The 27,088-nt window shown below is 43.6% G+C and overlaps 1 protein-coding gene across 2 annotated transcripts in view; it reads left to right on the top strand.

Annotated features, from left to right (window-relative positions):
* Window positions 1-596: 596 nt before the first annotated feature.
* The window catches only part of rdgB (retinal degeneration B), a 48,270-nt gene continuing 21,778 nt past the window's right edge, over window positions 597-27,088 (top strand). For both annotated transcript variants that reach the window (XM_089573747.1, XM_089573745.1), the window contains exons 1-13: window positions 597-976; window positions 3,996-4,128; window positions 5,609-5,812; window positions 7,517-7,777; window positions 9,369-9,571; window positions 17,804-18,029; window positions 18,449-18,556; window positions 18,656-18,772; window positions 19,271-19,631; window positions 21,715-21,922; window positions 22,514-22,908; window positions 24,295-24,464; window positions 26,105-26,275. In XM_089573747.1, coding sequence (XP_089429873.1) covers window positions 899-976; window positions 3,996-4,128; window positions 5,609-5,812; window positions 7,517-7,777; window positions 9,369-9,571; window positions 17,804-18,029; window positions 18,449-18,556; window positions 18,656-18,772; window positions 19,271-19,631; window positions 21,715-21,922; window positions 22,514-22,908; window positions 24,295-24,464; window positions 26,105-26,275 — 2,635 coding nt within the window. In that variant the 5' untranslated portion in view covers window positions 597-898. The remainder of the gene's footprint in view (window positions 977-3,995; window positions 4,129-5,608; window positions 5,813-7,516; window positions 7,778-9,368; window positions 9,572-17,803; window positions 18,030-18,448; window positions 18,557-18,655; window positions 18,773-19,270; window positions 19,632-21,714; window positions 21,923-22,513; window positions 22,909-24,294; window positions 24,465-26,104; window positions 26,276-27,088) is intronic.

The raw sequence follows: 27,088 nt of genomic DNA, 5'->3' as shown, positions 1-27,088 counted from the left end.
CGCCTTCCAGTGCTCTGGGATGTTTTGCTTTGTTTCCCCCTTTCCGATGCTCTCTCTCGCTAGGTTCTGCTGCTAGCGCCGGAATTAATCACAGGGGCAGGTGCGCCTGAGCGAGGCATGCTTCCGAATAGGTCAAAAGCCGACGGCGCTCATGTCATTCTCACCGTCTCTCCTTCGCCCGCTTAGTTCTGCTGGAGGTATCCGAAAATGTCAGGCGTGTGCTTTGAGTCGGACAACACACTTTACTCTTTTTCCACAGCGAAGCGAACTCGGAAGTGCTTATGTTTTCCAGTGAGGGTGACATTCCTACAAAATGAACAAATGGCAGGGAAAGGTAGGAAAACAGCGGCTGCACGGAAATGAAGTGAGCTCGTGTCACTCACAGCGAATAAGAGATAGGAGGAATGAAAACTGGGGCGCACAAAGGACGCGAAGCAAACATATCGAAGCGTCGCCGAGCCATCGTTCGTTGCAGCGCGGCAACCTTTCCGCCGAGAATCCGGACCGACGTCACACACTACGTTCCTATGACGTCATCGTCTCACGATGGTGGCCCCATCACGCGGGGGCTCTTGTAAACAGATGTCGCAGCCATCGCAGCAGCAGCAGCAGCAGTGGCGGCGAGCAGCCAAACAAGCCGTGCATCGGCGGTTTCGCGAGCCAGTCCGTGTTGTACGCTGGCTTGTCGGTTCGCTGTGCGGAAAGATGCTACGGTCACCGCCGCCCGTGTAGTGCTGGCCCCATCACTGGGTGGTCCGGGCAGCGGCCACGGATATGGGCGACCCGCTGCGCAAGCCGGCGACCGTCTGCGGATTCCAGAGACCGCCTGAATAGCATCCGTGAGCCCTTTTGATTTCGGGCGCAGCTCGATACCGTCGGCGGTCGAGCGCAGCCCAACATGTTGCTCAAGGAATACAGGATCCCGCTGCCCCTGTCGGTCGAGGAGTACCGGGTGGCGCAGCTCTACATGATCGCCGTGAGTGTGTTGTTTCCCGGCTTCTCTTCGCCTCTCTCCTATCCCGGCTAGCGAAGTCTGCGCGGTGCGACAGGTTGAAGCCCTGCGCCGCCGATGTCCGCGCCTAAAGACACCGACTGCAGTATAACGGGCCTCATGGCTTGGCGTTGGTCGCCTAGTTACGAGGTGTGGTGTTAGGTACCGTTACCGTCGTCTTGGGTATCAACACCGGAGGTTTTGCGCTTCTACTTTTCGTTATGATAGCGAACACGAGCCGCGTTGATAAGAACAAGGTGTGCGCTTACCGAAGCGTGCGTGCGTGCGTGAATCGAAAGCGCAGAGGTATAGGTTTCGTTATCGCACTCATCGACGCGGCGCCGGTCTGCGGCAGCTTCACACTCGCTCGTAGATCTTATGTAAGCCTCCTTCGGTGTCTCTGACAGTATCGAAGGACACGGCGCTCTGCCTATTCGATTCGAGGCAGTCAGTTGTAACCGGGCGCTGCGCGGGTGGTGCGCACACGGCTCCGCGCTGTGTATGAAAAGGCTCGCTCGAGCTGTCAAACCGTACCCTGAGAAGGGAGTGACGGAGCGGCATTTCCGCTCGGCTTGAATGAATGTGTTCTCCGTGATGCGGCGGTGCCGCTTCAATGTTCTCCTTGTGTTTTTATCCTGTACGTTGATTCCTGGAGATTTCTTATGCCGCGCTTATGAAAAAAAAAAAAAAAAATGAAGAACATGGATAGGTACTGTAGCGCTGCGCGCTTCTTGTTTCTGAGCGCAATACTGCGAAAGCTTGTGCAGATCTGTAGCGCAGTTTGTTTTAATTATTTTTATTTTGATCTAGCGATCGAATCGGTTGCAGCTGCTGTATTGTTTAACTCAATTTATGGCAGCGCGTGCTTTCAGTTCACTTTTTCTCTAGGACGCATTTAACAAGCATACCAAAACGTGCTAGCTCGCTGCAAATGCCACGGCCTTTAGAAATATTTCAAGCCTTGACCTTGGGTACATGTTAAAGCCCCATTCCGAGATCGCTATCTTTTAGGGCATCCGCACAAGTGTTCACCAAGGGCAGCCGCCTCAAAGGGGTTGTTTAAAACAGGAGTCTTGTCTGTGGCAGATCGCCTCGTGAAAGGACGAGGTCTTCTCTGAGCCAAGTGGGCCGAGATAATGTAAACATAGGAATGGTCCGGACTCCACGCTGATAAGGCGCGCTCGGGAGTCGAAGATATGCAGGGCACAACGCACATCTTCCTTTCCATTCTGCTGCCACCAATGAAACGCACCAGAAGTCCGGGAAGTTTACTGTGGCAGAAAATAGTGCGAGGCCCGCGCGGGCTTTCAAATCTAAACAGACGTATTTTTAGAATCTCAAGAAGGAAGTGGGGTCAGGCGGTTGCTTGGGGCATTCATGTGCTTGATGGTGGAAGTCCCAATGGGCACTGGAACACCCTTGGACGTCCCATGGACGTCCTAAACGTCCACAGGACGTCCAAGTGAGTTTCAGGGCCCATTGGGGTGTGAATCTTCTTTGCATAAGTAAAAGCAAGATGTCTTCTGCATAGTTATTTGTACGACATTGAGTTAAAAGCTGCTGCAATGTACTTTTACAAATTCTAGGCAACTACATGAAGTTTGTATGCTGAGATTGCTTTCCAGGCTCTTTGGACTAAGGCTTGAATATACGCTGTCATGGCTTGGTTTTTTTTATTTAAGCGAAGGTAATATATTAGTGCTGTTGCAATTTAGTGAATTCGGTTGTTTCAATTAAATATTAATACCAGGTGGTCGAAATTTCCAGAGCCCTTCACTACGGCGTCCCTCATAGCCTGAGTTGCTTTGGGACGTTAAAACCCCAATAAACCAATTAAATATTAATACCTTGCATGTGGTGCTCTCTTTGTGTTATAAATATAGCAATTCATGTTGAATTTGCAGTGGGCTAACCATGGAATGTTTTATATATGTTCCAGTGAAACTGTTGTAATATGGTGATACTAAAAAGCTTATGAAAAGGATTGTCAAGGTTTCTAGGTAAATGTGAGATTTGAAACATGTCGCTTTTTTCTGTCAGCAGTTTCTAAAAGTTGCTCATGTTGTTAAATGTGACACTGATCAACTGTTAAAAATGTAGACTGTTCATTTAGGTACAAATAAATAATCTGGAATACTGTAGTGGGCCCATGATTACAAATCTGAAAAGACTTCTGGAAGCAGACTAATATTTATTGCACATACCATAATACTGTACATTGGTTATTAGGGATTAATTTTACTGAGAATAATATTGTGGTTGTGCTCTGTTGATATTCTGGCTGTAATAGTAAGGTTACTTTACTTTGCCTTTTTGTAATACATACACAACTTTTTTTCCTCAGAACTAATATGCCTTAGCAGGTTTTCAAGTGTCCTAGGAGTTGAATGGACTACAAACTGCTTTTGAGTTTGTATCAGTAGAAAGCCAGCTGATATTGAAAAAAATGAACAGCACCACGTAGTCATCCCTTTCATTGCCCATGAAAAAGCACATACACTTCAAAACACTGGTCACCTCTCAGCATGTTGTTGTATTGGATTGCTTACTATGACTGGTTTTGGCTGGGTCTAGTATTCTTTCATTCCTAAAAAATTGGATTTAGTTTTGCCTTCTGTTGCAGCTCTTCTATGAGCTTTCTTAAGGTATTTTTGTTATCATTACACTTGCATGTTCTCACATAGTGCACTGTTATCAATTGTGAGAGACCCTATTTTACTCAGAAAACATTATAGCAGGACGTATGCTATCTATGCCAGTGCCGGATTTAGATGGGTGCTAACTGCACCCCCCCCCCCCTCCCCACCTTAGTGAGAAATTTTCTGTGCAAAAACATGAAAAACATAATTTCTCTAACAAAGAAAGTTCAAGAAATACATTGCTTATATAGGATCCCCCCCTCCTCAACTGCCCACCCCAAGATCTAGTCGCCCATAAATCTGCCCCTGATCAGTGCTGTTGTCCCATCTCACTACCAGTGTGTTTTTGATGACGTGCCTTGCAGAAAAAGAGCCGTGAAGAAAGCAAAGGAGCAGGCAGCGGTGTTGAAATTTTGGTGAATGAGCCTTACACCGATGGGCCGGGAGGTTCGGGCCAGTACACCCACAAGATTTACCACATTGGCAGCCACTTGCCAGGTTGGTCACATCATAACCTTGTATCTCGTGCGCTTCTTGGCTTGTTGCAAATCACAAATAGCTTCCTCAACTTTGGTGTAAGCTTCGCCTATAGCACAGCGCTTATAGTGTTAATAATTCCAAGTGCTGTTCTGTTTTTTTGTCTGGTAGACACGTGAGGTGGATTGGGTCCTGCATGCTGGTGCTCAGTAGAGCAGAACGTTGGGCCAGTTGGTTTAGCGACATATTCAAGAAAACTTTGCGCAGAATAACACAAGACGGAGGGAGAAACGCGTACACACACACACGAGCGCAAACTTGCAACTGTATTTTCGGAAACGATACATCGCCTTAAAAAGCAGAAAGGGCGCAAGCGTACGATAGCCAGTGCAACACGTGGGGGAGCATTTCCACTGGGCATTTCCGCTGAGTTCGAATTGTCTTGTGCCTATCACTGATGCTATATTTGATGTACCAATGTGTTCCCACACGTGTTGCACTGGCTATTGTACGCTTGCGCCCTTTCTGCTTTTTGAGGCGATGTATCGTTTCCGAAAATACAGTTGCAAGTTTGCGCTCGTGTGTGTGTACGTGCTTCTCCCTCCGTCTTGTGTTATTCTGCACAAAGTTTTCTTGAATATGCTGGTGCTCATCTGCCAAAACTGCCCCGATGACAATTTAGCCCCTCTTTGAATTCAGTGCTAATTTATTGTTTTGCAATTGTTTGTATTACTTGTGCCATTGGCAATGTTGCCTGCCAGTTTTTGCTGCTGACGCTTTTTGAACTAATCAGTAAGCGATGTTGGTACAAAAGTGTTCTTTATCAGTATTGACAACAAAGCAGGACCAGTGGGAAGAAGTGCTGATTCGGGATAAATACTCACTGTTGTGCCGAACACCTTACACGCGTAACATTGCCGTAAACAAGAAGTGCTGATTCGGGGTAAATACTCACTGTTGTGCCAAACACCTTACAGGCAGTAACATAGCCATAAACATTTTTCTTGAGGTGAGATTGCATCTCATCTTGAGACTGAATGATCTGGGTCTGAAGCAGGTGTTAGGCTGAGGTTGAAATAAACCATGCTTAGTGAACTTTTGTTATTTCAAACTATGTGTAATTTCAACATCCAGTTTATTGAAAAATGATTTGGTCTAATCGACATCATGTGCACCAAAAATGAGCCCTTTAATTCTAATACTGTATAATTTGAACAAATTTTCGGTCTCCTTTGAATTTAGATGACTTTCCTTGAAGGGGCACATTGAAGTCCCATAATGTCTCTGCACCTGCACCATTACTCTGAAGACATAAAGGAAGTGATCTTGGAACTAAGCATCTCAGAGGCCAATATTTTGTTTGGAAGGGTGTATGCATTTAGCGGTAATTCCTTCCCTTGGGATTAGCTGTTGCTCTGTGATGGTATTCTTTTTTCCTTGCACCTTCGTACTATGGCTACCTTTCTTTACCTCTACCCACATGTGTGGATTTCATTTTCAGGTTGGTTCAAAGCGCTTCTCCCAAAATCAGCTCTGACTGTTGAAGAGGAAGCGTGGAATGCATACCCCTACACCAAGACTCGCTACACATGCCCATTCATTGAGCGTTTCTACCTCGAGATTGAGACCAAATACTTTGCTGATGCTGGAGAACAGGAAAATGTGTTTGAGCTGTCGGGAGCAGAACTGCGTAACTTGCAAGTCGGTAAGCATTTCCTCAGTTTGTGTCATTTCTTGTGCGTTTCCGTGTGTTCTTGTTTATTTTATGCTGTGTGTATGTTTTTCTCTCTTGTTCCCTGTATTTAACCCTTTAGCTGCCAACCCCAAGCTGTACTCGTCATTGGAGATTGTACCAATATCACCAACGACGAGTCACACTTATCGGTCCAGTATTGCGCTGCTTCTACTGCCAAAGACGAGTTAAGGCTGGCATTTGCGTAGCTTACAGTTTTCAACACTAGAGGGCAGTAGTTGTCCATGAAGAAAATGTGTGTCATGACTTAGCACTTGTTTTAAGCCTGACTACAGTTGTTTCTTAATGGCATCACACGTGAAGAAGGCTGGCGGTGGTGATGCCTCGATAAAGAGACCTACTTCTTAGAGCAGTTCCGACAGGGACTCTGACTTCGTTTGCGAGCTTGAGACTGCTTCAGATGACGAGAGCAACGGTGGTGATAACGATGGTGATGGTGATGCAGTGGGGAGTGCCCGTTTACTAATAATGACAAAATCTTGTTTCTGTTAGGACAAAGCAGTGTCTCTGCACTTTGCTGTGTGTTACAGCGTATTGGATCAAATAAATACAGCTCATTTCTGTACACTGTAACCCATTAGTATAGCACGCACTGAGGGAAAGCCGCCCTCAAGAGCAGCTTTTTGTATTAAAAATTTGATGTGTTAATTCTAGTCAGAAACTAATGAAGCAATGTATTTTCAAAGTCAGAATTACATGAAAAAGAAATTTCAACTATACCTAAGAAAGTTTACCGATTTTGATATGTTTTTCGGTAATTAATTTGGCAGTGAAAAGGTTTAATGTCCTTTAGTAGGTTAGCAGATTTTGGCCACTCTTAAAGGCTGTGTACAGTGTTGCATTGGAGCTGTAAGCTGTGCAAGTTCAGTGTTCTGCCTGCGTTGATCGGCTACCAAATGTGAGCTTTCTCTGCATGCATTACAAGTAGGAACTCCTTTAATTTACTTACTGTTTCCTTATCAGGTTCACTGCGAATGCAGTCAACAGCAATTGCAACAAGACATTTTCATATTGACAGTGTGATTTCCTTCATCCTTCGTAATGCAGGCACTTCAACTTTCTTAGTTTTGCTGAATGTGTAGTCAAAAATATTAGTTTCTATTTGTTGTGTTTGTCTGCTCCCTAGACAGCTGTTTCTACCACTTGGGAGCAAATTGTATCTTTTTGTATGTTTAAAGTAGGTACTATGCTTTCACCTATAAGAACACTATGTCTGAATTTGGGCAAGAATTAAGAAACAAGGGATTTGCTGAACAGGTGTTGGGGATAGTCCTGAAGTAAAATGTTTCTAAGTGTGAGTTATGTAAGTTGCATCGAGTTTTGTAACTGAACTTTTGCATCTGTAGATACCTCATATGAGGATGTAAATGACAGGGGTTACTTTTCTATTTAGTCCTCTTCTAGATGGATTTCTAATATTTTATACTGTTCTTAAAAGTGCAGACTCCAGCCCTTCGATTCTTCACCAAGATTTGTTTTCTTTGCTCTTTTTTGTGGGAGTCTTCTGATGTCGACAGTTGACACTACACATGTAAATTAAGCTTTATGACTGGCAAAAAGTTTTGTAGCTAAAAAAGCGGGCATTTTCGCTTGAAAGTGCTTTTTTTTTATACCACAGAAACCTAAAGAACAATGAAATCATTGATGAATTTGCAGATGTCATCGATGTGGTTCGGGACCAGCTGACTGGTTCGGACTATGTGCGTGAGGAGGACCCCAAGATTTATGTGTCTCAGAAGACGTCGAGGGGTCCTCTGGATGATGACTGGATCCAGGCCTACCTGGACCACCGGCAGCTTGGGACACCAGCGCCCCCTCCTGGTGATGGGACTATCATGTGCGCTTACAAGCTCTGCAGGGTTGAGTTTCGTTACTGGGGCATGCAGAGCAAGATTGAGAAGTTCATCCACGATGTTGGTGAGTAGCCTTTTTCTAAATAACACCACAGTACGTGTTCTAGGTTTTCAGTGAAACCCACCAAGATTGTGTTAGTTTTTAGCTGTTCGGCATAATTACTCATAATGTCCTGCTTTGAGTCGTTGATTGCTTTGATCTCAATGTGCTTGCTGTGCATTATCCATTTTGGTTTAACACTTTAGGGCAATTTGTACACTGTTGTTTACATCACAAATTTGAAACCTCTTTTTTTTCGCGAGTGTGCCGTACCTATACCTAGCAGTGATTTCGTTGTTTTAGGAAAATTTAGCGTCCACCATATTGCAAACAGTGTGTTTTTTCTCAAAACAGGGTGCGTAGAAGCATGTGCGCTGCTATTTTTTTGCGCACAGATTTTGCCACCAGTACTAATGTCAATTTTTTTTTTTTTCTGAATTACTGACATCATGTGTATCATTGATAGAGAAAATGATTGCATGATCTCTGTTGTGTTAATTTCACAAATCTTGGAATTTTAATATCACGTCGAGCTGTTTCAGCACTTAGTAAGAAATTTAGTAAAATTAGTCATTGAATTAGTCATTGCTGTTTTCCTTTGGAAAACTAACAAATTGGCTATTAAAGCCTGGATACAATAAATGGTGTCTCAACGGGTTAACTCATCTGCTGGGATTGTTGTCCTAGTCTGATGATGGCGCTTGCTTCAGCCCTAGTTTAGAAGAAAGGTTTCTCCAACTATGAATATTTAATATAGCTATATCGCCTTCCTTTATGGCTGTGCTAAAGAGGTTCAACTTAGTATATTTACTGTTGTAGTCTAATACTTTATCTTTCTCCAGTATGGTTCAAAAGCTTTTCTTCTTGCCATGCGTGTAACATTCGACCTCAGTGATGAGCATTTATAAGTGTTTATCGTCATTTGTTGGATTTGAGCTCAGACGGTAAGTTGGTTGATAAAGGCAGATACTTTGTAGATATCTTTCCAGCACTACCTTACTGCAAATTAAGCCTAAACCAGAGACTAAATTTGTTTTGGCGTAGGTTTTCTGAGCAGTTATAATACGCAATTCAGTATAGCCATTTATTTCACAATTTAGAGTTCCTACTTCCATGTGCTGCCTGGCAGTATGGCAGGAAGGAACAGGATAGGGTTTGCAGCCATAATCTTTTAATTTCGTTTTTCACAAAAAAAAAAAAAATCTTGTAGCTCTGCTATCCGAGGGTAGTTCCAACGGTGAGGGAATGTGGCATGCCGGCATGATACCGTCTGAGCCGGCCGCAGTGACTGGACCTTGATGTTATGAATTAGAAGTTAGTGGAAGGCTCCTTTATTGCATAGCATGGTTCACAGTGCTCTGTCTTGCAGTGAAGCTCAGAAGCACCATTAAACCACCTTAGTGAACTGTGCAAATGAACTGTGCAAATGTTTCTTCCAGAGGTTCTGTGCTCATTCGAGGCCTTTCTAATTTTGTGCGGCATGGTGAGATAGAAGAGGTCGCATTGTACATACACTTAGCGTGTAGAATGTGCTGGTTTTGCTCACGAGCTTTGCCGATGCACCTCACGCTTCACCCATGCCCCACCCCCCCGTTCCCCTCTGTGTGTGGTGTAGCACTTCGCAAGACGATGCTGCGGGCGCATCGGCAGGCATGGGCCTGGCAGGACGAGTGGGTGGGCCTCACCATGGAGGACATTCGGCAGATTGAGCGCGAGACCCAGGAAGCCCTGGCGCGCAAGATGGCCGCCGACCAGTCGAGCGAAGGGGACGAGGAAGAGGCCCTGGCCCACTCCTGCTCAGCCGCATCCATCCCCAAGGTGGGCACTGCTGCCTTCCCCTCCTGAACACAAACACGCCCCGCTGCTCCTCCAGTGCCACCCTGCTTTGACCTCCTCACTTTGCACCCCACCCATCCTTGCACCCAGTGTGTATCGAATGAGGAGCCGAAAATGTAGCAACTGTGCAGCCACATCAGTGGTGTGAGCATGAGCAGTTTACTGTGTAGTGGGACACGAAAGAAGCACCAATGGAGGTGCAGATGGTGCCAGTACATGGTGCCAAAGAATGCGAGCTTCTTGCCCAGTTAGACTATGCTGCGGAAGCTAAAGCAGACCAAACTGTCGAGGATTCCTGAAGGGACAGTGAAGACAACTCCGTGAAATTATTGTTCTCAGTCATAATTTATTCTATGGCCCGTTCTGGCTATGTTGATGTTTGTCCGGCAGCGAATATGCGGAGAATATTTGGTTTGAAAATCCAATTGATTCAAACTCATGACATCCTTACCGGAAAGGATGGGTTGCCATCGTTTTGAGGTGAATGACAATGCAGCATAGCCTCTGGGATCCATGTCTAAAGATTTGTGTAATTGCATGCATTTTACTTGCGAAATCGGCAGGTGATAATGGCACCTCTATTTCCTTTTTTGTTCTTTTCTAGCTCATAAAAGCTTCGTTTTGAGTGAGAGTGGTCTTGTTGCAATTAGGATGCGGTAGATTATTGATGCAGGCCAACTTCTATTTGTCCTCAGCATTCCTTTAAAGTGTCGGCGCGTACTCAACTGCGCCACACAAACGCTTTGTGGGAAATATTAGCACTGTAAGGAATTTGGCATATGAGACTTTCAAACCACCACATGGCATGCAAGTGGTAATAAGCTGAAGTGTTTGTGCACTGGTAGTATTCCCACGTATTCTTACTCTATTGTCGTCGAACGTTGGTATTTATTGTCCGAATTGTGCTGGGGAGTGGTGCTGTTAAGCGGGAAATAACATACTTAAAGAGGTAAATGCAGGTGGTCTGTGAGCAGGAAACATGCTTTTGTGTGTTGAGCATTGCTTGATATTCAGGCTGTTTTAGCAAAGGTGAACCAGAATTTTTGAAAGTAAGCTTTTTGATGTAAGGAAGGCTACGTTTCGGGTGGCATTCCACAACTGGCGCATCAGGCATTGCAAGGTTACGCGGAGTCGTGCTTGCGTAGCTCCTCGGGTCGCTACTCTTGTGCCCATTTCACAAGCCAGCTTGTTGCATTTTGTCGACAGGCCAAATAAGTCAATAAGTCAAGCTGTGATTATTGCACTTTTTTTTTTTAAACTGAATGCATTTGTTGCCCAAAGACTTGTAAACAGTGCATTTACAAAATCAAGTTTATGAGCATTACTACTACCTTATTTAATTCCTGATAGGCCTTACAGGTAAACTATGCTGATGTTGGATGAGATCAAAATTTGATTGCGCTCTGTTTCTTTGTTGCGGCGCTGTGTTTTGCGAAAAAGCATTTTGTCTTTAATTTGAACTACCTGTGCTGATGGTTGAAATTATTCAAAAATATTTGATTCAATTTGCAACCAGTTTTTTATTATTCGTATTCGTTTTGCTACCAAACATTCGATATTTGTACACCCCTGTCACATGTGACAGGACTAAAGTATGAGACTGCTGCATCTTGCAAAGAGCTGATGGTGCCCATCCCACGCAGAATAGTGTTCGCATAGTTCCGGTCATGTGGCTGAGTAAGAATGCAGCCCATCGTAGTTTGCTCCAGAGATGGGTCCAAATTGAGTCCAAGCTTTATAGCTAGAGTGCACTCGTTTGGTGTATGAAATCAGTTGTCGGTACCCTGGCTAGAGATGCAAAAGCAAGCATTTGACAGTAGGCTAGAAGAAAACGTACCAGCCTCTTTCGTTGTATACTCTATGAGAAAAAAAAAACATCCTTGACAATTTATGAATTCTCTGGTAGCTGTGCTGGGGGGTTTGGAACTGTTTGAAGATTGACTTGCCAGGGATAGGTATTGTAGATTTTATCTGATTTTAGTGTGCGATTACACATCCTCTGTGCTGGCCATTGAGTGATGCTCAATGGATTTTTGCTTTGTAGTGGGCAGATGTGAAATCACATATTGGCTAGTTCATCAGTCTTAAAAGATTGGTGGTGTTTGCGTTTCCTGGAAAAACCGTGTGACACTGTGTGACAAAAAGTAGATTTGTCACATGTGTGGAAAAAGATAGCGAATCAACTTTTGTACAGAACTTAAAGCTTATAGAACCTAACTGGTGTCAGAGCTTTGTTCCTGTTTCTTGAGTGTAGAATATTAGGCACGTTGGTGCAATGGACTGAACTAAAAACATCAGCGCAGGGAAGGCTTGGACAGAAAGTGAAGGCACACACACACGTACAGCGCTAACTTTTAGCTGAGTTTATTGCAATAACCAAGTGATTTTTGTGCCTTTTGATTGGTCGTCAGACCCACAGACATGTGCAGCACAGCAAACCTGCTAACTTTTATTGCTGTTCAGATATGCTAGGAGGCACCCAGAGAAAAGGCTGACGCACTCATAACCAAAAGCGCAGGCCTTTCTGCCTCAATGGAGGCTTTTGTGATCTGATTTTTATGCCTCTTCAGAATAATAATTGTTTTGTTTTTGTTATAAACTTAATTGGAAATTAGTACTGTGTGTGTGTGTTCTCATTTTTTCTATATTATTCAATAAAAGTCTCTCTTCTTTCTCTAAATAAACTTTCTCATCCACTATCCATGTGCCAGAGCATTCCTACAAGAGTATTCCTTTCACCATGTTTCTTTTCGACCAAAAAGAATCGTATTCAATTACTTTTACATTTTCTAGTCTTAGACTGTTATACCTGGAGTTGAATAATGGTCATTTTGTCGGATACTTAAGGTATCAATGGATGCGTATAAATACTCAGATGGCCGCATTAAGAAGCTTAACAAAGCAATTTCAGTGAGTGTTGGAGAGAAACTGTCATGTTTTTTGCGATTGCTACCAGTCAAATATTAAACTTTTTCGGAGAAATGGCCATTATTTTTTTAAACTTACAGCGCTGTTATGGCTGCAAGGAAGGCAGATGCAGTCACAAACTGATGCTTAGGACCCCAAAATTTCAGACATGCTTGATTTCTCGTGCTTTCTCACAGCACCATCAGGCACTTCCCATAGAGTGAATCTGTAAACGAGACTGCAATTTAAAATGCGCTGGAAACTTATTGTTTAATCTTTCAGACCTCATTTATGCCATTCGGGGTGCTGTAACCTTTGTGCTTGTGTCTTTTTCAACGTGATACTAATGGTAGCTGACTTCTTTTGAGCATATGCCATAGTTTTGTGATTGTCACCAGTCAAATTTTAAACTTTTTCTCAAAAATGGCCATTATTTTTTTTAAACTTACCACGCTGTTGTGGCTGCAAGGAAGGCAGTTGCAGTGGCAATCTGATGTTTAGGACCTCGAAATTTCAGACATGCTTGACTTCTCATGCTTTCTCACAGCACCATCAGGCATCCCATAGAGTGCATCTATAAATGAGACAAGTAATTTCAAATGCGCTGAAACTTAATGTTCAATCTTCAGATTCAGAGGACTCCAACATGATACCAACAGTAACTGACTTCTCTTCAGCATATGTCTGAGTTGCAGAGTGCTAGTTCCAAGATTGGTCTGTGGCTCTAAACGCTTCTAAACCTAATTAAGAAAGCCAGTGATGGCAAGGTGTACTTATGCATCGGTCATGTCGACGCTTCTCTTTTTTTGTCACATTTGTCATTTTTTAAGGGGCACTGGCCACTGCTAGTTCTTTCACGCCTGGATTTTGCCTCTTTGGCACTGTGCCAAACATGATTCAACTACGGAGCGTCGAGCTTGCAAAAGCAATTGCCGTGCTGCCATCTTTATAAACTATAATGACTTGATGCTCACTGATATGCAGAGTGATGTGATCGCACGGATGCAACAGAATTTGTAGATGATCCCAATGGGCATTAAAACTCCCATGGATGTCCTGAGGACGTCCTGACGATGTTCAGGACGTCTGCAGGATGTCCATGGGAGTTCCAGTGACCATTGGGATTTTTAAATGTTTTTTTTTTAGCTGAATTACAATCACTTTAGACTGCTTAATGTTTGAGTGGTCTCCCATTGAATCCTGTAAATCTGTCAGCAACTGTCACAGAAATTAAAGACTCTGTATTTAAGCATTTATTGTGAAAAAAATTCCCAGGAGCCTTTACTGCTCTTTAGACAGGTGTAATGTTCAAAATGCTGCTTTCTGCTTATGTTGCAGTTGCATGTCTAAAAATGCTCATATCTTGAAATTTTGTCATATATATTTACTTAATCTGCTGCACCAGTACTCTAAAACAATTTCTGGTGAGATTTTTAGGTTTCTTTTTAATGTAAAAAATTCTTCTTGTAATTAGTGTGGCAGCTCTCAAACAAAGTCGTGCATATATTTTTATATATTTGGACAAATATGGAGTGTGATTATCCTCCTGATATGTTATGATCATGGTGGAAGGCTTGGTTGTGGCTCCAATGATTATATGACATCGCATGTGATGTGCTCTATTTTGAATTTTTTTTTTAATTGTTAACCTTGAATTATTGTTCTATTATCACTGACTACTCTAGAGCGAGATAATATATATCAATGCCTCATGACTTCATCCCCGAACCATTTTTGCATGTCTTAAAAGATGTTGTGACACTCGTTACTGAACTCACCTGCTTTGCAAATTACACGCAATGCAAATGGCATCCTTTCCAAAGCACCTTCCTTTTGGGCTGTTTTTCTTGTTTTTGTTTCTTTCCAATATAGCTCGCCTGTTAACTCTCAGGGTTTTGACTGCGGTTGGTTTCTGATGTGTTTCTTTTTACTTGGATTGTTGCTTTCGCTTTGCACACTTTATTTCTTTGTGGAGTCTTGTCAGTAGTCATTTTGCAAAGCAGTTAGCTGCCTGGTGCAACTGTTTCTACTTAGTAGAGTGCTCATTCCTGAAGGCAGCCTTGTTTTGTGATGTTAGCCCAATATTCTGTGTTCACTGTGTGCCAACTGCACTTTTTGCAGTGGTACTATATGTGTTGTCTAGTTCATTTTCTGTTTGCTTGTGGGTGAAGTGCAATGTATAGTGGTGTGCATTCTTATCTTTGTCCTTGTTGCCAGCACTTGTGAGTTTGCATAATGTCCCATGCCAGTTTGTGGTGCGAATTGCAAGAGGTTCGAGGGGATTCAGGTAGCCAACCGTGAACCATCTTTCTTCCTCCAATGTCATGACAACCGGCCCATTGCATGCTGCTTTCGTTATGGGCATTGTGAGAGACTTTCCCTTTCATATCCGTAAAGTTAGTCTCAACCTTGTGCAGCTTTGTACATTCTCTCCGTCTTCCTTCTTGGTCACAGCATTCAGTACCATGAAAGGCAAGTGGGGGTTGTGCAGTTACTAAGTAAGCGTTAAGTTGTGGGGGTTGTGCAGTTACATTTTCACTAAAGACCTGGGAAGAGATTCTTTGTTGGCCTCTGGTTTGTTGTTGTTTTTTCTTATTCTCAAAACATTTAAAGGTGCACTGAAGAAGAATCTGAATTCATATTTTTACCGCTGGAACTCGACCTACACGTTCCGAGCATTCTTAGAAACTTCGATTTATTGCCCTATGCGACCAATTTCCCTAATTTAAATCCGATTAAACGTCCCGGCTCCTGCCTTTTTTTTTTTTTTAATTCTCCGCAGATGGTGGGAAGAGTAAACCAACCTTTCAACCATTCCCGTGGCGGCTTGCCGCTCTGCCATCGGCAGAGTGATACTTAGTGATCGGCGAAAGCAAAGAGTCCACGTGTATTTTTATTTCCGTGGGCCTAATTTACAGCTGTGTAGTCTCTGGTTAGATCTATTTGTTCACGGCAACCTAAAAAACAAAATAAAAGTAAAAGCAAAGCCGTCATGCAACTTCCTGAAAGGCACTCCATACATTGGTTGACTCCTCCCACCGTCTGCAGGGAATTAAAAGAAAAAGTCGGGAGCCGTACGTTAATCAGATTTAAATTAGGGAAATCGGCTGCACATGGCAATAATTCGAAGTTTCTAAGAATGCTTGGAACGTTAAGATCGAGTTCAAATGGCAAAAGTGGAGTTCAGATTCCTCTTCAGGGCACCTTTAACTCATCCACGCTGGTCGATGATTTAGTCTATTCTGATTTTTTTTTTGTCATTTGCCTTGTTCTGTTTGTTTGTTCCTGAAAGAGAGTGGAGGAATGCTTATACCAAAAGCTGTTTTATGATTTGCAGTCATGTCTTGCTGTGATCTTTCTCACTCACCTCTTGTTACTTTGATGTGTATGTGTTCCATCCTTATTGCATTAGTCAGACAATTGCATACCTGGAGGGCTGTTTCTGTGCTGGCCGTTCTGATGGCATAATACCAGTGGTTCAGCAGGGTATGAGAGTCCTGTACACTCTTTACTGCGAAGATAATGGTTTTGTTGTCTTTGAATGCATGGACCTTCCTTTTCTGTGTATTTATTGAAAAAAATCAAATAGGCATTTGTGTTTTTTGCCTTGCGTTATTATTTCAGTGTACTTAATTACATGTCTGCATTCTAGGTGGTGGCTAGTGGCAGTTCCTTCGAAACTTTGGATGTTAGTGACAGAGTTTTGTTTTGTTGTTTTTAAGTTCTTAACTTTTTCTTTTCTTATTTGGGCAGATGGTGTGTTCAAGAACAGTCTTCATGATTATGAATTAAAATAAAAGTGGTAAAATTGAGAATGTGCAAATAAAAATGGTTTTGTTCAAATCATACTTTTAAGAGTGTCATCCTTCCTATTTTTATTTTATTTTGCATGAAAAAAAGTGAATGTTGTGTGCACTTCCATTCTTGCAATAACTTCTCTTTCTTTTGTGGATATATGTGGCATTTTATCATTTGTTTTCTTCGTCTAAGTCTGAGTATGCATTAATCAACATTTAAAGGTAAGCAAAAACAAGACATTGAAAGGTGTAAATTGCTTTTTTTTTGCCTTGAGATAAACTGATAACACTGTGGCTATCAAAGTCATCAATTTTCACTTTTCTCCTTTCTGAAAGCTTCATTTTATTTATTCATTATTGCTTGCTCAACAGTACACTGTGTCTTAATGCATGATTGATCAAGCAGGTGGTGAATTGAAATGTCTGGGACATTTTTGCATTGTGCATGAGGTTGAATCATGTTAACCTAAATATTTTCATACCTTTTCATGTTTGTTTATTAATGCCACTATTTCATGTTATACATGGCAGTGGTCATGTAAGAAATCACAATGGCAAAACACATTTATCACTCGAACGATACAAGTTATAAATGCTAATAAATTCAAGAAAATTACCATAACTTTACATAATTTATCATAAAGCTGAAAGTAAGTTACAAAATATCTGTTTTGCAATGGTTTCACTGACTAGAAAAGAAAAGTAACGACAAAACTCTGCAGCACTCTGTATATACAGTCGTCGGCAGCAATAAGGCATATGCTAGCTTGTGTGTTTATGTAGTAGGATCCAAGAATCTGTCATAATTAACTTTTATGATGTGCTGTTGAAACTTTATATCTACTTAGCGCATTAATATTGGTTGATAAATGAGGATGTTATTTTCTTGCATCTGGAGTGTCAGATTTCTAACATTCCTTTTTTTAATTGTGTTTGGTGCATTGGCTTCACTGATCAGAATTTAATTTTTGTAAGTCTTAAGCACCATTTCCTTGTGTGTAACTTGCTAAAGTGCAAGGAGAGGAAGCCACAAGCAAGAAATTCTGCTTGCAACTGTAATTTGTAGCAGACCTTCATGAACAGGTGCTATGAGTGAACTAGCTGTGGGTAGTGATTGCAGTTGCAGTTATCGCTGGTTGAGAAGTGGTGAAGTCTAGTGCAAGCTTCTACGCTCTTTCTTCGCTTCTTGGGTGCTATTAGGCATTCTGATATAATGGATCATGTTGCTTCAGGGAGTATAGCTTTCCTTTGAAACAGCCCTTGCTCGTACTGACATAGAGAATGTTATTACAATCAACTCTGGAGCATACTGGCTAGCACCAAAGAAGAACAGTGATTCTGGGTTCCTAACTATTCTGACCAAACCGCTAGATTTTCTTTTCTTTTCATTTTTGAGTGAATCGGGTGATTTGAGCTCAGACAAATTAAAATGATGAATGCACTTTGATCTTCTCGTGGAAGTGTAAAGCTGGAAGGAATGTGAGAAAGAATTCTCTCTGTCTCATTAAAGGTGGACCTAAACGTGATAGACAAGGACAAAGAAGTGACGGTGGGTGACCCAGTGAAGCCAGCGAGCCGAGCACGCTCCAAAAGCCGCAGCCCGCCACGGCTGGCTCAGGAGCCAGAGCCAGAGCCGGACATTGCAAGCTCCAAACCGGCTGATGGCCGGGGTCATGCCCAGGGCCCACGCAAGTCCTGGGTTAGGAGCAACTCGAAGGGGGCTCTCCATTCGCCCAGTGAGTTGGCAGTGAGCTGTCAGTGAGCTTGTCATTAAGTGAAAAGTTCTAAAGTATCCACATGTTGCTTGCTGATGAGTATAAAGGCTCATTTTATCATTTGTACTCTGGAGTTCTTTATGTGTCTACAGGCCGTTTCTGTTTTGGCCAATAGGTGCAGTAGTTTGAAAACATATGGATACAAACCCAGAAGTTTTCTCTCTTCAACACTCTGCTGCATTAACTCAAAATAATTACGTTGATCAAAGAAGCTTGCGAGAAGCTTTTGCTGTTTGGTTCGATGCACTGGGCAATGTTGAGACAAGAGAGGGATGGCCTTCCTCCTAAAATGTCTAAGGTGGTTGCACTCACTGGAAAAAAATTGTCCACTGGCATGGAAGGCTGCTTGGCGTGGCTCAGACTCAAACTCTGTCATGCAGGTGGAAGCTCCACGCAAAGTTTTGACCTGCAGCTTGCCAACTGGAGGATGGAGAGTATAGTTCGTGAATCGGACAGCAGCTCCAATGACGAGTTTTTTGATGCTGAAGGTACGTCCGTCCTCATTCTTGATTCCTTGAATGCGTAGAACGGGTTCAGTCCAGGTCGCTTGCCCTACATTGGTCTTTGCGCCATGGGTACACTTGCAGACATCTGTGGCACTGAGGACTACGGTTTTAGTCCAATGACGAAGTGGAGTTCTCTGGAGATGGTCTCTTCGGAAAATGAAAAAGGGGGAATTTTCGGCGGTGCATCCACGCCGGATGGTAAGCACAAAGAGAACCTTCGTTGCTTTTTCTGTATTTACACCCTTTCCTTGCATTAAGTGTGTTCTGTTATGTTAGCTGAGGTTGGGGGGGGGGGGCAAGAAACTGGAAACCAATAGTGTACGTGGGGCCCCAGCTAGTTTTGCGGGCATTTTTTTCTGCTTCTATGAATTCTAATAAACCCTAATTGAATACATCATTTTAAAAGAGCTTACTATGAGGGATTTAATGAGTGTGTAGAGTTCATTGCTCTTCTCGTCCAAGCATGGAACCAGCTGCAAGCTGTTCATATTTGTTACACTACAGTGGCAAGTCAGAGAATGGAGCTTAATTTGCTTTTACAGTTTCTCTATTGGTGTCAGTTGCTTTAAAAACATAATATGTGGGACTTCTGCATTGGAGGCATTTTTGTTGAGAGCCTGCTGACAGCCCAGTCAAAAACATGTTTAGGTCAGTGCTGTGATAGCACTTCCTCTCGATGCACATTTCTTCCCGCAGAGGACAGCATATTTAGTGCGTCCCACATCCGGCGGACGCACGCGGTGAGCTTTGGCCGCTCGGCGTCCACAACGGGTGCATCGACTTCCCTGTCGGATTCTCCAACGGCGTCGCCGGGGCACCAGGCGGGAGTGTCGGCGACGCCCTGTCCTACCTCGGTGCTGGTGCTCATCCTGCACGCGGGCAACGTGCTGGACTCTGGCGCCGAGGGACCCACCCCGAAGACAGCTGATCTGGCCACCTTCCGGGCTGCCTTGGATTCGGCCATTCGGCAGCACTACCCGACCATGCTGGGGCGTGTCGCCTTGCGCCTAGTGAGCTGCCCGGCACCCTGTGCTGAGGCACTGGCAGTTCTCTCCAAGTGAGTCTTTTATGAACAAGTCAGGAAGGAAAGGGTTTGATCTTTAATGGGGCACTGGAAAACCTTTTATTGATGCTACAACTCCTTTGTCTCTGGTCATTTTTCCCTGTACCTTCTGGCATTGTTAGCAAGCTGTAAGGTGTAAGGACAGGTCTGGTGAAGCACAGGCAACACTTCTGACCCTCTCTATTCGTGTTCCTCGTCTGTTTATTGTGTGTGGTACAGCGTGAACTAGATGATGGACAAAAACAAGAAGACAACACAGATGAGCGCTGACTCGCAACTCGGGTTGCGAATTATAATTATCGCCCCTCCGCGGTGGCTTAGTGGTTATGGTGCTCGGCTACTGACCCAAAAAACGTGGGTTCGATCCCGGCCGCGGCGGCCGAATTTCGATGGAGGTGAAATTCTTGAGGCCCGTGTGCTGTGCGATGTCAGTGCACGTCAAAGAACCCCAGGTGGTCGAAATTTCCGGAGCCCTTCACTGCGGCGTCCCTCATAGCCTGAGTCGCTTTGGCACGTAAAACCCCAATAAAACAAACAAAACAAACAATGAATTATTACCAACTGGCCCTGCTGTCCATCCTTCCTCTTCTGTGATGTATTTGTGAATGTACTCTCCTGTCCCTACGCGTAAAGAAATGAGTACTGGTGGCATTTTATTTTCAGCAGTGTTGCAGATGCTATTCAGACATGACAAATAATGATGAATAATGAAGAATGAATAATAATAACAGACTGATGAGGCTTAGGGGAGTTTTTTAGAACAGTGTAAAAGGCAGCTGCAAGGGTTTTTCGATGTTACCATACTCTAATGAAACTTGTGCTGTTGGTTTTCCTCTCGTACCTGATTATGTCTGCTAAGTTTGGCAGCCTTGCGATATTTCATTCTGGCGCTATTTGATTTTAACGTTTGCTAGTTCCGTAGCCTCAGTTCAGATTATTTAATAGGCAGCACAGCATTTTTGACATTCCTCGCATGTTAATACTCCGCTGTTTGTTTCACCAACAAAATTTCGAGGCTTGTACTAGGTCATCTCACGCATTTTAAGAAGGGACTCATTGTTTACAGTGGCTGCTTCAGCCATTCAACATGCGTACAAGTATTTTTCTAGTAATGTATGTGAAGTTGTCGCTGCATCGCGTGGCACATTGCTCCTGGGCAAGGGCTAAGTTATAGTATTGGTTTGCTGTTCTGGCTGTTTTAAAATAGTTTCACTCAGTATTTTAAAAATTGCTTGCTGTTGCGGAGAGCCTGAACTCTAAGGAATGTGATGTGGCTATCCTCTCAAAATGTTCAAAAAACCCCCCGAGCCACCCTCTAAAGGGACCCTTAAATTATTTTGATGGTCATATTCTAATGCAACATATCTGTAGAGGTTGTCTTTATGAGTATTCAATTCAAATTTAAAAGCTCTGCTTGGATTCTATAATTTAAAGATAATTCCTAAAAATTGCTGCTTGCAATATTTTGGGTGACACCTCACTGTGTGTTCTTATCCACCCCTCTCGCTCTACGTAAAGTGGGGACTCTAATCTTGGCGAGCCTTCTCACTTTAGGTGCGCAATGTGACATGGGCAGGGCGGGGATGCGGCAGGGTGCAGTTCCAACCTGTTTTATTTATTATTTTTTTCTGTTGTGTCAGTGCGTATGAGTCGAAGCAGGAGAGGAGCGGGATCATTTTTAATAATTGATGTATTTGGCGTTAACGAAGGTAGCATAAGAATTTTCGCGGTGCAGTGACGAGTGATGGAATACCGATCACTCATGCGATTTTCCTAACCTCAGTAAATTTTATTTCATGGCCTCTTTAAGACATGAACAAAGATTTCCTCATGGCATATGTGCTCCGTCAGCTTTTGTAATTGGATGTACATTCCTGGGAAAGTTGGAGATGGGGGCGAGGAACTCATTTTAAAGATGTTAGTAAGCAGGCGCAAAAGGTACTGCATCCACTTTCGGTTCAGCTTTCAGCATAGCAAAAGGAGAAAAGAAAGAAATTATTTACACTTGTCTTCCACATTCAGGCACATTGGCATGCATTCCTCCTGACGTGTTTCTCTATTTCCTTCTCTCACGCAGCCTGAGCCCGTACAGCTTCCAGGCGTCACCGTCAGCGGTGGATGGAGGTGCTTTCCGCCACCAGGACTCAATACCACTGGGCGCTCTGCCACTGTTCGCGGTTTCCTCACCCGAGTACCCGGACCTTGTATCCCGAACCGTTTGTGCAGCCAACCAAGCCTACCATGACTTCCTCAAGTCGGAACAGGGCCAGGGCTTTGCAGGACAGGTACTGTAACTTACTGCTTGTAATGGTTTTTAGAAACATTCACGTTGCCTGTTCTCTTTTCAGCACTTCGAGAAGATATGTATATGCAGTAGTTTTGTGGCAGCATTTGCAGTGGACTTGCACTTGTATCTGGCTGTTATGGTAACAAAATAGACAACAAGAAGCATGAAAACACACAAGCATGAAAACACACAAGCATGAAAACACACACTCGCTGGATCTTTATTGGAGCTGTCATAAAACATGAAAGCGTCGGTTTTAAAAGTGATCTCCTGCGTTTACTTGCGATGCCTGACTTGGTGTGTTTCTACACATGATTGTTCAGGTCTCATTACACTCTATTGCACCCTCATTAGAGGAAACTGTGTCTTTTGCACGAGGGATTTGATAGTGTTCAGGTCGCGTCCACCAATGTGGATGCATAGCCTGAAGGCAAAACTTTGAGCCCCTGTCTTATATGGAAAACGTTTAACATATTCCTTCATTTCTTACTTGTTGCCCGCACACTGCATATCTTCACAGAAATCGTGCTAACACAGGTCACATTTCCTTTTAGTGGGCATGTCGTAATCAACATGTCCTTCCTTACAGGTCGCTCTCATTGGGGACAGTGTCGGCTCTATCCTGGGTTTCGATGCACTCTGCCGGGCTGCCCAGATGAGCAGCCGCTTTGGCAGTGAGAACAGCATCAATGAAGAGAATGCAAGCTCTGCCCCACGCCCAAACCCCCTCATCTCCATCAGCGATGGCAGTGGAAACGAGGACGCCGAAGATGGGGCTGCTGGTGGCACAGCACCAGCGGCACCAGCGGTACCAGCGGCACCAGCAGCATCGGCAGCACCAGTAGCGGCAGCTGCTGGTAGCGTCGCTGGAGCTCAGGGGACCCCCTCACGTAACTACCGCAAGTCGGCGTCTCACCCTCCTGATGCAGCTGCTGCAGCCGCCACTGCATCAGAAGTCACTGGCATGACGGAAGGAGCAACTTCGTAAGTTGCTTTCTCAAGCAGGGAGGAATGCTATGAAATTCATTGCTGCAGGTTTCCGAAGTGTGAATTTAGTGGAACAGTGATGAGCTTAGGGCTGTAACTCTGCACCTATTTGGCAGCCAAAGCCACTGAAGTCACACTGAACAGTGCTGACACAAGTAGTTTGCAGATGTAGTTAAGTCACAGAAGATAGTGTGACTGTAGCAGTTCCTACAAAAGCATAGTAACGAACTGCTGCAGTGAGTGTCTTAGTGGCCATGGTGCTTGGCTGCCTAGCCCAAGGCTGTGGGATTGGATCCCGGTTGTAACAGCCACATCTCAGTGAAGGTGAAATGCAAAAACGCCCATGTGCTGTGAAATATCAGCGCACTTTAGAGAACCGCAGGTGGTGAAAAATTAATCCGAAGCCTTCAATTATGGTGCCTTTCATAGCCCACATGCAGCTTGGGGACATTTGGAATTAATCCGGAACCTCCCACTAAGGCATGGTTCAGGTGCCTGCCCTGATTGATAAAGATGCTGCCTTTTTCGTTTCTTGCTTTTATGGCCTATTATTATTATTATTATTATTATTATTATTATTATTATTATTATTATTATTATTATTATTATTATTAAACCCCACATGTTATATACCAACGACGTAGCAGTAGCACCAGATAGGTAACGTTTTATTTTTCTCATGTAGCACCAGGTTCTTCTTTATTTATTCTTTATTCAGTTTTTACCCCGCTTAGCCCGAAGGCGCTGCAGCAGGGTTGTTACAATGATGATAAAAACACATCTTCATTCATACAGCACACTTGTTGACCTGAAAGGCAATTCCATTCACTTATAGAACGCACAAAAAATGAATTTACATGCATCTTAGTTCTGGTACGGTGTTTCAAAATCTTAAAGCAATGATCAATACGAGAAGAGACATAATGGGGCCTGTGTAAATATTTTTCCTTTTGAATGCTGGTTTTATCATGGAATATTTGATACAGCAGTTTAAGGCGCAATTTCCTTCTTCAGGAAGAAAGATGGTTGTGTCATATGACCTGCTGCCAAGTTTCTTTTGTAGTGTCAGGTAGTGTCATACTGCTCAGCTATTAGCATTTTTCATGCATGCACCCATTCTTGGCAGTAAGATGAACTGGAGTGTTTTTACATCTGTCACTGTAAAAACCATCCTTATGTCACTGCAATTGGCCACATATCAAGTATCACTTATCAGCTGTAGCTGAAGGAGTTGTCTTGGAACAATTCCCAGAATGCATCTGTGGCTGCCCCTGCTTTGGCTTGCCTCATTCCGGTCTTGTTGGTGGGACAGTGGCTGATGTGACCTTGCTTTACTATGAGATGGTGACATTCGGTTCTTTTCCTTCCTTGACTGTGTTCCAGGTTCCACAGACTGCTCAGCGCCCCTCCTCCACGGCGCTCCAGTTCCTGCTCCAGCGAGCAGGGGGGCCACGGCCGGTTTGACTTCGAGGTGTCGGACTTCTTTATGTTTGGCTCCCCCATAGCACTGGTGCTGGCATACCGCAAGATGCTCTCGTTTGATGACAAGAATGGTAGGTGCAGAGATCTGTTGTGGGAAGCCTTTCACAATACCAGATACCCAGAAGAAACAGTTCGGTGAAACAAGGAGCGTCATTCCTGAGAATGCGTGAAAATTTTATATGTGCAAGAAGCAGACGCCATCAGGCAGACACTTAGTTTGGTGTGAACGTTTCAATATTAAGGCGAAAGCCTTTATTGCCTCATCGTTGTCGACAGAAGGTTGTCAGCAGAGGTGTCACGCTTTTTGGTTGGTCGAAATGGCTATGATGTCAGAGTGTGCGGATTCGAAGTAATGAAGTCTCCCACGGATGCCTGACGCCCCCTTTTGGAGAAGACGACAGCTAATAAAATAGCTGTCGTCCGCTCCGACAGTGGGCATAAGGCGTCCGTGGGTGACCACATTACGTACCTCATTACTGCAACGGAACCATGGGATACAACCGAACTCATCGAAGCAGAGAGAGAGTCATGCTAGAGAAGCAGTCAAAGTTGGCAGTCAAAGTGTGTAGTTGTAATGTGTAGTCAAAGTGTGTAGTCAAATAAGCACTAGTACAGCACAAACAGTCTCGCAGTCAATGCCAAACAGTGCACCAGGAAAGGCTTTTGCCTTGTAGCACTTTAGAGAGCCAAAGTGCCCATGAATTTTTTCATTGAAAGTTCTTGAAAGAGCATGTCTTGGGAAGCACCGATGCTTGACTCAGGCACCAGCACTGTTTTTTTTTTTTTCTTTTATAGTCTGTACCCTTCTTTGGTGTGCACTTGAGGCTGCACAGGCTTGCCCTTGCTCCATTTATTAAAATGGGTTCTTCTTCCATTGTGTTTTATAGTATATTTTGATGCGAAGCACATGCTGATTTTTAAACTGTGCAAGATGCGAGAGAATTTGTTTATTGTCAGTAGAAGCTGTTATCCTAGCTAGCAGCCCATATTTTCGTATTGTCATGCTCTTTCATGCTCACTGGACTATCGTAACTCCCCGTGCTTGTCTAGGGGAGCTAGCGCTATTGCGGTAGCATTTATTGCCACAGTTTTTAATACTATCGGATGATTTGTGGGATTCATTTGAGATTAGGATGAACACATGGAGTTTGTCTCCTCTGAAAGCATTTTAGAGATCAGTGGCGTATGCTTGTAGTGCCATTTAAAATGCAGCATGCACATGTCCTGTGAGGCTAATTTAGGCAACTGTCTGGTGATGTTATGAGTCATTACGTGTTATGTTATGTGGAGTTATGTTTGATGTTGTGAAAGGGTGGAGTTCTTTATAAACTTTCCTTACCACTTTTAATGAATGAGAATTTATTATTTGCTCACTTCGCAACTTTTGTGCATGTGACCTATTGATAGTTCACTGGATCATTTTATTTTCTCAAGATGTACACTTCAACTTGTTGTCATCAAAATAGATTTTTTTTTTGGTCCGCTGTTGTTTAGGTTTGGAACTGGTGTATAATTTAGTGAGAGTTCCACACGTAGTAACACTGTGTCCCAAAGAAGCAAGCAGTGGATATAATTTTTTGGTACACCGGCTTGCTTTGTGCTTCTCATTTATTTGCCCCTCACTGTATTCATGCTGCTCACTGTATTCGTCTGTCTTCTCTGTGTGCACTAATAACCAGGAGCCCGGCTTTTCATCCTCAATCTTTTTCAGCTCCTCTGCCTCGGCCGCAATGCTCACAAGTGTACAACCTGTTTCACCCCACGGACCCTCTGGCAGCACGTCTCGAACCTTTGCTGAGCGCCCGATTTTCCCAGCTGCCACCCGTAAATGTACCCCGGTACCAAAAGTACCCACTTGGGGACGGCCAGCCGATCCACTTATGTGAGTCCACCTGCTTGACTGGTCTGTAAGGCCATCATTCGCATTGCTATACGTCTAATGCCTATACGTCTAACACATATGTCTATACGCAGTGCTATACGTCTAATGCCTATACGTCTAACACATACGTCTGTACGCATTGCTATAGTATGCGTCTCTCATAGCCTCAGTCGCTTTGGGACGTTAAACCCCATAAACCAACCAACCAGCATTGCTATAGTACATAGCACGTATGGGGGGTGAAGGCGCGGCGTAAAAAATTTTCGACTTAACCGATATTTCGAGATATAAGAGTTCGAGTTAACGAGGGTTTACTGTACGTCTAATGCCTATACGTTAACACATACGTCTAACACATACGTCTAACACATACGTCTATACACATTGCTATACATCTAATGCCTATACGTCTAACACATACATCTATACACATTGCTATACGTCTAATGCCCATTTGGCTTCTGCATCACCTAAGTATGCAGTTTTACCATGGTTTGTTTTGGTGCAAAAATGCACTTGCTGTTATACAGATTATCTAAGTGTGCCACACAATGTACGATCAATGAGGGAGATTGATGAAGTGCTTCTAACTATTCCACGAGAAAAATCGTATTTCTAGAGAATGTTGTTATCTTTATAAAGATACAAACAGTTGAAGCAGAGGTCGTCATCTTAGATCATCTGAATAAGTGAGGCTTATAATAGGCGCATTTACCATGGCTCGGAGAAGGGGGCAGTGGAACCCTTTGCTTTATGAATGGTGGCAGGGATGTTGACTGGGCTGTTTGTAATGTAATTTTTGTGGCAGTTGCA

Source organism: Amblyomma mixtum, chromosome 2, assembly GCF_055824585.1.
Source record: "Amblyomma mixtum isolate Tamu chromosome 2, ASM5582458v1, whole genome shotgun sequence".
Lineage (NCBI taxonomy): Eukaryota > Metazoa > Arthropoda > Arachnida > Ixodida > Ixodidae > Amblyomma > Amblyomma mixtum.
Note: the sequence above shows the minus strand (reverse complement) of the source record. Positions and strands in the feature narration are given on the sequence as shown.